This window comes from Pelobates fuscus, chromosome 3, assembly GCF_036172605.1.
Source record: "Pelobates fuscus isolate aPelFus1 chromosome 3, aPelFus1.pri, whole genome shotgun sequence".
Taxonomy (NCBI): Eukaryota; Metazoa; Chordata; class Amphibia; order Anura; family Pelobatidae; genus Pelobates; species Pelobates fuscus.
Window position 1 is genome coordinate 172,926,612 of NC_086319.1, and position 12,891 is coordinate 172,939,502.

A 12,891-nucleotide genomic window follows, 5' to 3' on the forward strand; every position below is an offset into this window, starting at 1 on the left:
CACATTTTTGTAAACGCCGGGGTCAGCCACCTGACCCGGCGTTAAAAGCACAGTGCCTCAATCACAGTGGGAGGTATAGATATCTCCCACGTGTGATTGTTAATTCTGATTGGAAATTATCCAATCAGAATTAATCAATGGGTTTAAATACTTACCTTTCCTGTCTCTCTCTGCCCTGTTGTGGTCTTTGCTTTCTAGTATTGCTGTTCTACTTGTGTTTCTCTCTGGTTACATACTCTCTGGCTTGTCTATCCGACCTTGCGACTTTCTCCTACCCTTTGACCTCGGCTTGTCTCTCGTTATTCTGTCTTCTGGTTCCCCTTACTCGGCTTGTCTCCTGACTATTCTTTGTGTGCTTAGCCCGGCCACTCTAAGGTCCGGTACTGCACCTTTTCTGTGTGTGTGTTAGCGTGTTTGGTTCCCAGAATCGTGACAATATCAGCACAAACACCTCATATCAACTGTCAAGCATGGTGGTGGAGGGGTAATGATTTGGACTTGTTCTGCAGCCACAGGACCTGGGAACTTTGCAGTCATTGAGTCGTTCATGAACTCCTCTGTATACAAAGTACTCTAGAGTCAAATGTCAGGACATCTGTCTGACAACTAAACCTGGGCCAAAATTGGGTCATGCAACAGTTCAATGATTCCAAGCACATAAGCAAATCTACAATGGAATAGCTGAAAAAGAAAATATTCAAGATGTTGTTGCAATAGCCCAGTCAAAGTCCAGACCTCAACCCGATTGAAAAGCTGTGGCGGGACCTTAAGAGACCTGTGCATAAACAAAGCCAGCAGACTTCAATGAACTGAAGCAACACTATAAAGAAGAGAGAGCCAAAAACCCTCCACAACGATGTGAGAGACTGAAAAAGTCATACAGCGAACAATTAAAATTATTACTGCTAAAGGTGGTTCTACAAGCTGTTGCATCAAAAGGTGTACTTCGTTTTTCACACATGGCTTCTCCATTTTGGCTTTATTTTTGTTAAATACAATGGTGTAATATGTCATGTGTTGTTGTTCACCTGAGGTTGTATTTACCTAATTTTAAAACCTGCTAAGGAAATGTTGATTGCTATGTCCTGATACGTAAAACCACAGAATTCAAAGAGGGTGTATTTTATTTTTCCAATGACTGTAATAGATAAGTATGTGAACAAGTTGTGGATCCAAAGAGAAATCTGATTGCCATTATGGAGTTAATTTAGTAAAATAAAATCACATCTTGATATAATAATTGAATTCTGTATCAGCACACACAATAAAAATGCAGTTCTGCTTTCAAATTAGTTTTGATAGTTTTCAAACATGTCCCATAGTCTAGAAATGAGTACCACAAATACCATGGAATTTAAGAATAATAACACTGACCTTGAGACATTAAGGCTTGAGTAAATACTACAGCAGATCCAGCACTAACCTCTGACCATTCAAATACAGTATATAAAACTGCTCATATGATTAGAATAAATATCGCGGACATTAAATTCACAGTCCATGTACATGAGGGAATTCTTTCTATGCATAGGGAATCAGTCATGAAGTTGGAATCTGTCCTGTTAAATATGAAAACGTTACATGATAGGAGGACTCTGTATATGAATGAGAAACATGTCCTAGTAAACATGGTGATTCTATCTATGAATAAGAATCCTATCCTGGTAAATTAGCAACATGTCCGGGTATACAAGGTAATTCTGTATATGAATAAGAAACCTGTCCTGGTAAGCAGGGAGATTTTGTCTATGAATAAAGAGAACTGCTGGTAAATGAAGAATGAAGGATATCGATCTATAAATTAGAAGCCTTTGTGGCAAATACCAGAATCATAGTTAGGAATTTGAAATTCATGATCCGGAGAGAGTTCAGCTGTCTTCAGATGAAAATAGGTCATTCATGTAATCCTTATGGGTGGCATTTATTCTGCTCTGAAAATGTATGTGACTCCAACCTTACCTATTGCTGTCTACTATCAGAAAGAGTACAGTTATTTGCTGGCTATTCTGTAAATAAAATGTCCTACACTTAGTGCTAAAGAAACCCTTTTCTACAAATTGACACAGATTAACATTTTGTACAATTCCCCCCAGACTGTAAAATCAAGACACTGTGGAAGCAGGGGAGCAGTGGTTTGCTGCGCAGTCAGAGCGTGCACCAGGACCCCTTAATCCCAGAGAGTTTAGCCAGAGTTGAGAAGGATTTGGAGATTACTATTTAATGTGCTGATTAACAGTGTCTCACTTATGGACTAAAAACCTATATATATATATATATATATATATATATATATATATATATATATATATATATACTAAACAGCAACTTCAATGTTACAGATTTTTATTAGTTTTTGTAAAAGTTTTTTTAAAAACACCTAATCTAGGCAAAAAATAATGGGGGTTTAGTTACACTATATAATCATACATTGGCCTGCCACAACGTCAATGTACCCCATCTTTGGCAGGTCCTACTCTCACAGTCTAGTTAAAAAACTAATAAAAATCTGTTAACATTGAAGTTGCTGTTTAGTAGATAGGAGAGTGCGCTGGATCTTGTGTCTTGTTTATTGTATAATATGGCCCCCAGCAGCACCCCATTTAAGCATGTTCAGGTGAGTGCAACCATCCCCCCATGTTTTATATATATATAAATAGCGAGGGCTTTCACTCCTGGTGTAATCCTGTGGTGCCCGGTGCTGGTCTGGCAAGGATCATGTAGACATAGCAGAAATGACCGCACTCCAAGGACTTTATAGAGTTTTGTCCTGATGAAAGCTCCATGTGGGAGCTGAAACGTTGACTTTTTAAATGGATTGAATAAAAGTTAAATTTTATTTGAAAATCTCTATAAAGTCCTTGGAGTGCGGTCATTTCTGCTATGTCTATATATATATATATATATATATATATATATATATATATATATATATATATATATATATATATGTATATATATATATATATATATATATATATATATATATATATATATATATATAAAACTCTGCTACTGATTGAAAGATGCTGATTAACGAGAAACTGCACAACAAGAGAATTTGTCCTCACATCTGTATACCTTCTCTGGAAGACAATCTCTGAAAGAAATTATCCATGTTACCAGTGAACAATTTACTATACAGGGCATAGGTGAAGCAATATTTATGTTTGAAACAAAATAGTTTAGATCATGACAGACTAAGACCAACCTGGTCTGTACCCAGATGGTCAGCACATGCTTTGTTCTGGAAAAGTAGAAATCTTGTCATTCACCATGCCACTTTTATATACACAGATGACTAATCATTTGGCTGTCTAAGTTACTGGCAAGAAGTCCATGGCAATGTGGAAGGGAAGGCCAAAACTTATCAGGATCTTCATTTTAGTGTCAAAAAAACCCTCCCAAAACTAGGGGTCAACTAATACACAGAAGACAAAGTTGTTGATATATAGCCAAGATGAATCATGTAGACATAAGGCACAATGCAATGCTTTCACTCTTCTCATGCCATAACGTTTCAGACATGATTACCATCTGTTATTGAGTACACTTAGGTGTCTTTATTTTCTCTTTATAGTTATACTAAAATTTCAGGAGATTTAGCACATGACATTACCGCTTGCGGTATAGTATAATTCATATGGAAACACAGCTGACTGGCTAGAGAGATATACGCATGCCAGCGATTGCCAATAAAGGAAAGTACACTAAAATGTTTTGTTTGTTCACATTTAAATTCTGACTATCTTTTTAATCAATCATATAAATGTTCAAAGTAAGTAAAACAACATTTAAATGTTATATGAAATGGGCCTATTTGCTGACTTCTGTTGCCTAGCTTAGGCCCAAATCATATGCATACAAATTCGCAGGCCTAGTTTAGGCTCATAACCTGCAAATTTTTAGGCAGTGGTCAACTTATCCTGCGAATATATGCCTGATATATTAAATCCTTAATCTCCAGGTGTAGACTTTTATGCATCAGCATACATTTAGTCAGAATTGGCAAAATTGATCAACTCCAACTCTGATAACCTAAAAATTGCTCCCAACTCTGCAACATGGCTTACTGGTGCTGCCTTCTGTTACAGGGGGATAAAGGGATCAAGTTAGTTTAGACTATTCTTCATGTACTCAAATACTCAAATAGAAATAAACATAATTTACTCTATCACACAGTATCAAGCAAAGTTCTTTATTATACTAATGTAAACAGTGACATATACAAACACAGTCACACCATTATATTTCTAGTAATAGGGCTAATAGTAATACATTCATGTTTGTACATTTACTCCCAGAAAGCACAGGGTGAGTTTGGGACAAGCTCCTGAGTGACAGAGGAATAATTTGTGAAACTTATTGTGTGGGATAAACGAATGGGACCGAGTTTAGTTGGCTGCTTTTTGGCTTGGGTGTCTGGGACATTCTCTGCCTGTGTTTCACCCGGACAATACTTGCGCTCAGACTTCCCAGCACCCTGTCTGTGCCAGGCCTGTGGTACTGCCAAGAGAACAGAGCTTGTTCCAGCTCAGTGGGCAGGACAGACTCACAATTAAAGCAGATTTAAACTCCTCACTGATTCTCCTTTGCTGCAGAGAACAAGAGGAGAGGTATGGGAGGTTCCAGCTGGGTGCTGACCCCATGCATGAGATCGGAGTGCTGCTGTCTGCTAGTCAGCTTTGGGAAACGGTCACAAAGTGTCAGGGAGAATGACATGACAGCAGAAGGGATATAGAGTGAAGGAGAAAAGAGAGGCAGAATAGGCTCTGCATTGAGATGCAAGAGTCATGGCAGCGCACACATGGGGCCATAAAGTGTGCAATGATTCAGGCTATCAGGAAGTAGGTGTAATAAAGTGTAATGCATTGTTAGTGAGAGCACAAATCGCTTTTTCCTAAGGATTTTATGAAAACATTTGTATTGCAGAGCTGCATTAAGACCATTTGTAATAGTAATTATTTTCTACAGAATGCACAATTACTTCCAGTAGGTGAGAAATTAAGAGGTGCGGGACTATATCAGAAAAACGTATTGGTAGGTTGGCAAGACACAATAGGAGGAGTTATTTAATAACCACTGCATGGCACAATAGGTGGAGTTACACAGAGCAATAGGAGGAATTACAAGAAGAGGCTACACAGGAGACGTTATAGGGAGACGTTATATATAGTAATATAAGAAGTTACAAATAGAGAACAGTCATTATATATAGCAACAGGAGGAGTTTAGAGAATATAAAGAGTTAGAGGCAGGTGTTATATAGAGTATACGGTGCAAGAGAAGGGTTTCTAAGCAGAAGTTGTATGTTGCAATAAGAGGGATTTTAAAGGAGTAATACATGGAATAATAGGAGGGTTTATAGGGACATGTTGACTGGAGAAAGAAGAGGAGTTAGAGTGAGGACATACATAGTGAAAACTGAAGGTACAATGAGTCAGTGTATGCAAAACTATTTATATATAATGCATCACTCTGTGCAGTACATAGACATATACACATCTGTTGTTTATTCCATATATATTTGTTTTATTACCTTGTCCTCTAGACGCATAAGCCTTGCACCAACAGTATAAAATCCCTTATCCAGTCCTTTCTCTGTGGGAAACAGGACAAGAGTATAATTAGCTTTTTGTCTGCCTCCTGTTGCCCCCCCTGCACCCCGTACTGTAAATTTAGTTACATGGACCTCTCTTATTCACTAAAGTCAGAATAGATTATGGAATAGCAATTGCCTGTAAAAATCACTAGATTCTCATCAGATTTGCAAATGATATATTTACAAATGGCTATTCAAGGGTAAATTTGGTAAATCTCCCTGAATGTATGCATCCGAATTAGAACAAATCCACAACCCATATCCAATGCAAAGTATAGAATATGGATATTGATCAATCCCTGAAAAGGTGCTAGGTTTTCCCTGCTCACACATTCACATTATAGACAGCAATGTTTGAGTTAAACACTCCAAGCACCTAAAGGACTTCAGTTTGCTGAATTAAAAAGTTTTTCCCATTTTATAAAATGTGCAGATTTCCACAGAAATTAGAAAATGTATAAATTAACCTTGTTACACCCCCATAGCTGTCAATCAGACAACCAGCCATGTTACTTCCTGGTTTGTTTAGTTCAGAGGAGCTAAACTCAAGAGTAGTAATGTCGCAAACATAAAATTTTCAGTTTGCGAACCGCGAGCGCGGATTTCCGCAAATGTTCGCGAACCGGGCAAACCGCCATAGACTTCAATAGGCAGGCGAATTTTAAAGCCCACAGGGACTCTTTCTGGCCACAATAGTGATTGAAGAGGGGGGGGGGGGGAGACCTCCTCTCCTTCCCCCCCAGGCCCCCACCCCTGGGCGGCGGGTGTGGCCCATAAAGATAATGAGGGGGGGGGGACCTACTGTCCTCCCCCCAGGCCCCCACCCCTGTGGGGGGGACCTTTAACTAAGAACCTGTAAAAATTTTTAGAAAAAAACAACTTACCATTCAATGTTTTCTTTCTTCTAAAATCTTCTTTCTTCAGCCCCAAAAAAGGCCAAATAAAAAACCATAATAACCGACGCAATTAAAAAAACAACAAAAAAAAAACGAGCGCAAAAAAAAAATCCATCTTCATCCATGGAGGGCTCCGCGCAGACTGAGCTCTGCAGGGCGGGGGAAGGCTGGTTTAAGCCAATCAGAGTGTTCTTTGTCATTTTACATAGCGTGGGAAAATTCCAAAGAACTTTCCCACGCTGTGTAAAATGACACAGAGCACTGTGATTGGATGGATTTCAAGCCCACCAATCAGAGTGCTCTTTGTCATTTTACACAGCGTGGGAAAATTCCAAAGAACTTTCCCACGCTGTGTAAAATGACACAGAGCACTGTGATTGGATGGATTTCAAGCCATCCAATCACAGTGCTCTGTGTCATTTTACACAGTGTGGGAAAGTTCTTTGCAATTTTCCCACGCTGTGTAAAATGACAAAGAGCACTGTGATTGGATGGATTTCAAGCCATCCAATCACAGTGCTCTGTGTCATTTTACACAGCGTGGGAAAGTTCTTTGGAATTTTCCCACGCTGTGTAAAATGACAAAGAGCACTCTGATTGGCTTAAACCAGCCAATCAGAGTGTATTTAGGGCCCCCACCCACCGCTCAGGGGTGGGGGCTGGGGGGGACAGTAGGTCCCCCCCCTTATTGTTTTTTTTAAGGCCCCCACCCACCGCTCAGGGGTGGGGGCCGGGGGGAAGGACAGTAGGCCCCCCCCCTCATTATTTTTATGGCCCCCACCCAACGCTCAGGGGTGGGGGCCGGGGGAGGACAGTAGGTCCCCCCTTATTGTTTTTTTTAAGGCCCCCACCCACCGCTCAGGGGTGGGGGCCGGGGGGAAGGACAGTAGGCCCCCCCCCTCATTATTTTTATGGCCCCCACCCAACGCTCAGGGGTGGGGGCCGGGGGAGGACAGTAGGTCCCCCCTTATTGTTTTTTTTAGGGCCCCCACCCACCGCTCAGGGGTGGGGGCCGGGGAGGGGACAGTAGGTCTCCCCCTTATTGTTTTTTTTATGGCCCCCACGCACCCCTCAGGGGTGGGGGCCGGGGGGGACAGTAGGTCCCCCCTTATTGTTTTTTTTAGGGCCCCCACCCACCGCTCAGGGGTGGGGGCCAGAGGGGACAGTAGGTCCCCCCTTATTGTTTATTTAGGGCCCCCACCCACCACTCAGGGGTGGGGGCCGGGGGGGAGGACAGTAGGTCCCCCCTCATTATTTTTATGGCCCCCACCCAACGCTCAGGGGTGGGGGCCGGGGGGGACAGTAGGTCCTCCCCTTATTGTTTTTTTTAGGGCCCCCACCCACCGCGCAGGGGTGGGGCCGGGGGGAGGACAGTAGGTCCCCCCCTTATTTTTTTTTTAGGGCCCACACCCACCGCTCAGGGGTGGGGGCTGGGGGCAGTAGTTCCCCCCTTATTGTTTTTTTTAGGGCCCCCAACCTCCGCTCAGGGTGGGGGCCATATTCCCCTATATAACAATGTTTGGTATTTAGAGAATATTCCCCTGCATAACAATATTCCCCTGCATAACATTTAGTGAATATTCCCCTATATAACAATGTTTTGCATTTAGTGAATATAGGGGAATATTCACTAAATGCCAAACATTGTTATATAGGGGAATATACCAATGTTTGGCATTTAGTGAATATTCCCCTATATACCAATGTTTTGCAATTAGAATAAAAAAAATAAATAAAAAAATAATAATAAAATAAATAAAAATAAAATGATTGCAGCTTCCGAATGAATCTAAAATGGATGCTGTCCAGTAGGTGGGAGGGTCTGCTAGGGAGGGTCTGCTGCTGATTGGCTGTAATGCGCCTTCTGACTGTGAGGTACAGGGTCAAAGTTTACTCAATGATGACGAATAGGGGGCGGACCAAACATCGCATGTGTTCGCCCGCAGCGGCGAACGCGAACATGCTATGTTCGCCAGGAACTATTCGCCAGCGAATAGTTCGGGACATGACTACTCAAGAGGGAAAAATTGCTCAGAGCACTTGCCTTACAAAGACTTCTCACTGAGCTGCATAGGTAAGTTTGTGATTGGACAGCCATATAACGCCTGGGCTGGGTTAGAAGGGGAGGGCTTGTTTTTAGATATACCCCCAATTAAAAAAAAAAAAAAAGGCATAATGAAATGCATGCATGTTTTCATTGGGGGGTATATCTACTAAATTGCATTTTTTTGTATTTGGGAAGTGCAGGGTCCCTTTAGTAAAAGAACAGCAGTGATTTTCGATTGTTAAGCTCACATTGTAATGTATACATGTATTTATCTCATGTGTAACTATGTCATATCTGTGTACAACCTGTTTGGCCAAACTCCATATAGCTTAATTGTTGTCAGTTGGCAATCATTATCATCAGCATTTATTTGTTAAAATTTAAAATGAGCACCAGCAAGTTCAGAACCATTCAGATTGACTGACATTAAGGAATTGTTTTGTTAAATTCAGAGTGATATATTTAGTGAAAAAAAATACAGATGTTTGTCTCTGAATGCCTTAGGACTATCCTGAACACTTTCCCCGGTTTTGGTTAGCTAACTTTTTTGTATACAGTGTAGGGCATAAGTGTTGGAGTTGCTGGACAGTCTTGTGTACATTGCTGTCTATCAGCATTTGAATAGAACACACTTCGTGTAGCCCCATGTAGCTAGAGCGCAGCTAAGCGGAAAAAGGCCTTGACAGGGGTTAGGAGGCGGGCTTAGGAGGAAGTAAGCAAGGATTGGAGTTATGGGTAAGTAGGATTGGCTATTTAAATGGGCAGCCATTTTAGGTGAGTCATTCTAACTTTCTACCTGGTTGAGTTTGTGTTCACCCCTGTGTGCACAGATTTGGCTTGGTGGGATTTTCCTTTTTGTCTCCTCTGCAGGTACGATGGACGACGTGGAGCGTTTGCTGGAAGGGATCAGGTCGGCGGCGAGGCATCAGGGAGCAGACTGGCTGCGGGCCCAGCTGGGCCCTGCCCTGGCGGAGGCGGCGGAACGGGACGGCGGCGGTGGCAGACCGGTCCGGGCCAGGAGGCCCCCGAGGAGGCTAAGCCCGGGCGTGGGGCCCGGTGAAGACATCCCTGGTGGCAGTGGCGGTTCCGCTGCGGGCGGCAGCAGGCCCGGTAGCCGCGTGGCCGAGGCTCCGCCTCCCCGCGAGCGGCCGGAGCCTCGGATAAGTGCTCGGCGGCGGAAGGATGTCGCGGACGGGGGCGCTGCTGCTCCCGGGTCGGAGGTGACCGGGCGGCCCCCTGGAGGGCTGGGGTACACGGAGGTGCGGTCCGGGAGGGCCTCCTCCCCGTCGGAGCTTGAGGATGACGGGACCGGATCCGGGAGGACGCATGGCCGGCCCCTGAGGCAACAGGCAAGTGCTGGGGGCTCCGGCCGGGGCCCTCTTGGCGGGAAGGACACTGGGGGGAGCTCTGTTAGTCGGGGTCGGGGGTATATCAGTGGGGGGGCGCCCGGGACTTGGTTACAAGGGGGGGGGGGCTCTGGGGCTCTTAAGAGAAAGTGTGGCCTAGGGGGAGCGGGTGCTAGGGCGGGTGGGGGGTTAGTGGGTTCTGCTGTGTCAGTGAGTGGGTCCTCTAGGGGTGGTGTTGGTAGGCCTGGTCAGTCTGGGTCGGATAGGCATGGAGGGAGGGATAGGGGGGCTGAGGTGGTTAGTGCTGAGATGGGGGTTCAGGGAGCGGCTCGGCAGAGGGTCAGGGTAGGTGGGGGGTTGGGATCTTCCGCAGGGGGTGGACGGTTGGGGGGCTGCGGCCTTAGGGGGGGTTCGGGTTCCGGGAGTAGTAGTGGCAGCCCCTCGCCGGTTAGATCCTCAAGGCCCAAAGGAAAAAAGGGTAGGTCCAGATGGCATTGCTCCCCCTCCGACAGCTCAGCAGACAGTGGGGAGGCAGCCCCCAGGTGTGGTCGGCGGGGGCGGTCCCCGGGTAGGGACGGAAGGAGTCGTAGTCCCAGGGGTTCCCATATGCCACGGGTATGCAGCGCTCAGCGGGAGGCTTTGGTTAAGGGCAGGCGCTCCCGGGGTCGTGACGGGGGGGGGAGTTGATGCTCGTTACACCCTACCCAGGACTTCTTCTCCTTTTCCCAGATCTCGGAGCCGTTCTCTCTCCTCGCAGGCGAGACTCCGGGTTGGCTCCCCGGTTGGCGAGACAGTGGCGGAAGCATCTCTTCCTGGACGTCAGGCGATTGACGATGCAGCCCCTACCGCTCAGGTGTCGGGGGGCTTGGCCGGTGAGTCCAGTGGGTCATTACACGCCAGCGCTTTAGTTACCACACTTCAAGCACTACTCCACTCACTGGGGGTGGGGGGTGACACAAGGGGCGGCGTTGGTCAGGTGTGGGCCCCAGGCGCTGGGACTACGGGTTCTCGGGTCTGGATTTCTGCATGGTGAAGGCGGAAGAGAAAAGGAAGCGGTATCGCAAGATTCCGAAATCCTTCGGGAACCGGTTGAGGGCCTTTGCGTGCTAGCCAGCGTGCTCGGCGAAAAATCGCCGGGGTTATGCTCGTCTCTGTTTTGCTATTTGGACGGCATACCGTACCTATGGGGGGTTGGCTTGGTGGCGGTATGACGAGCAGTTTAGGCAACGGCTGTCAGCTAATCCAGGTATGAGGTGGGATCAGATGGACCTGCCTCTCTGGATGAAGCTGATGATGGCGCAGAAGGCGCAGCCCTTTCAACACTCGGCCGGCGCAAGGGGGCAGTCCGCCTCGTCGGCCGCCTTACAGAAGGGCTTATGCTGGCTCTATATTGAGGGCCAGTGCAAATGGGGGGCCACCTGTCGATTCAAGCATGAGTGCGGGGGTGCTCATGGGCTCAACCGCTGCTTCAAGAAGGGTAAGTCTGGAAACGCCGGAGCAGCTGTCGCGGCTGGGGGAGGGGGCGCTTCCGCTACCGCGGGGCCTAACCCCGGTGAGGCTAGGCGCGATGGAACCGTGGTTAAGCCGCTACGGTAACAGAGCTGATGCTGCTGTGCTCCGGGCGGGTTTTGGGAGCGGGTTTTTTATTCCGTTCCTGGAGCGGGGGGGCAGGGAGGCTGCACAACCTGAAGTCTGTTGCTGACTTCCCAGACGTGGTGAGGGAAAAGCTGGGCAAGGAGATTGGACTGGGCCGCATGGCGGGCCTGTTCACGGTACCTCCGATGGAGGGCCTACGGGTTTCCCCCCTCGGGGTGGTTCCCAAGAAGGAGCCGGGGAAGTTCAGACTCATTCACCATCTCTCATACCCGAAAGGGGAGTCGGTGAATGATGGCATTAGTAGGGACTTGTGCTCGGTTTCGTATGCATCATTCGACCGGGCGGTCGAGTTGGTCAAGCGGGCCGGGCGTGGGGCTCTGATGGCTAAAGTGGACATTGAGGCGGCGTTTCGACTGCTGCCGGTCCACCCGGACTGTCATCACCTGCTGGGTTGTTTTTTTGAAGGGGCCTACTTCGTGGACTTGTGCCTACCCATGGGCTGTTCCATTTCGTGCTCCTGTTTTGAGAAATTTAGCACTTTTCTCGAATGGGTGGTGCGGGAGGAGGCGGGGAACCGGTCCGTAGTTCACTACTTGGATGATTTCCTGTGTGTGGGGCCGGCTGATTCCTTGGAATGCCTGCGCCTGCTGTGGACGATTGAGTGGGTGGCGGGCCACTTCGGGGTTCCACTGGCGGCAGATAAAACGGAGGGCCCGGGGATGTGCCTGAGTTTCCTGGGACTGGAGGACGACTCGGTGCTGGGCGAATGCCGGCTGCCTCGGGACAAGCTGGATAGGGGCGGTGGCTGCTGTGGCGCGCAAGGTTACCCTGCGGCAGCTGCAGTCTTTGATTGGGATGCTAAATTTTGCATGCCGGGTCATACCAATGGGTAGGGTCTTCAGTCGCAGCTTGTCGGCTGCTACCACGGGGGTTCGGTCTCCGCACCACTTCATCCGGGTGTCGGCGGCCATGAGGGCGGACTTGGGCATCTGGGATGCCTTCTTGCAGGATTTTAATGGGACGGTGTTCTTCCGGCAGGAAGGACAGTCAGCAGCTGAGCTGGAGCTGTTCACAGATGCGTCGGGCAGTGTGGGCTTTGGGGCATATTTCGGCGGGTGCTGGTGCGCGGAGCGGTGGCCGGAGTCTTGGGGGTCGAGCCCGCTTATGCGCTACCTGGCCTTCCTCGAATTGTTCCCGTTAGTTGTCGCGATGGCGCTGTGGGGCGACGGGTTGCGCGATCGGAAGGTGGTCTTTTTCTCGGACAACATGGCGGTGGTACACGCAGTAAATCGTCAGTCCGCGGCCTCGAAGCCGGTGGTTAAGCTGCTTAGTCATTTTGTGTTGCTGTGTATGTCTCGGAATGCTGTTTTTCGCGCGCGCCATGTTCCTGGGTATTTGAACGAGGTG

At 47.1% G+C, this 12,891-nt stretch overlaps 1 protein-coding gene across 1 annotated transcript in view; it reads right to left on the minus strand.

The window, feature by feature from the left end:
* LOC134602642 (potassium voltage-gated channel subfamily KQT member 1-like) overlaps positions 1 to 12,891 on the minus strand; it is a 152,516-nt gene that overhangs the window by 15,984 nt on the left and 123,641 nt on the right. The window contains exon 17 of the mRNA XM_063447745.1: positions 5,537 to 5,598. Within this exon, the coding sequence (XP_063303815.1) occupies positions 5,537 to 5,598 (62 nt within the window). The remainder of the gene's footprint in view (positions 1 to 5,536; positions 5,599 to 12,891) is intronic.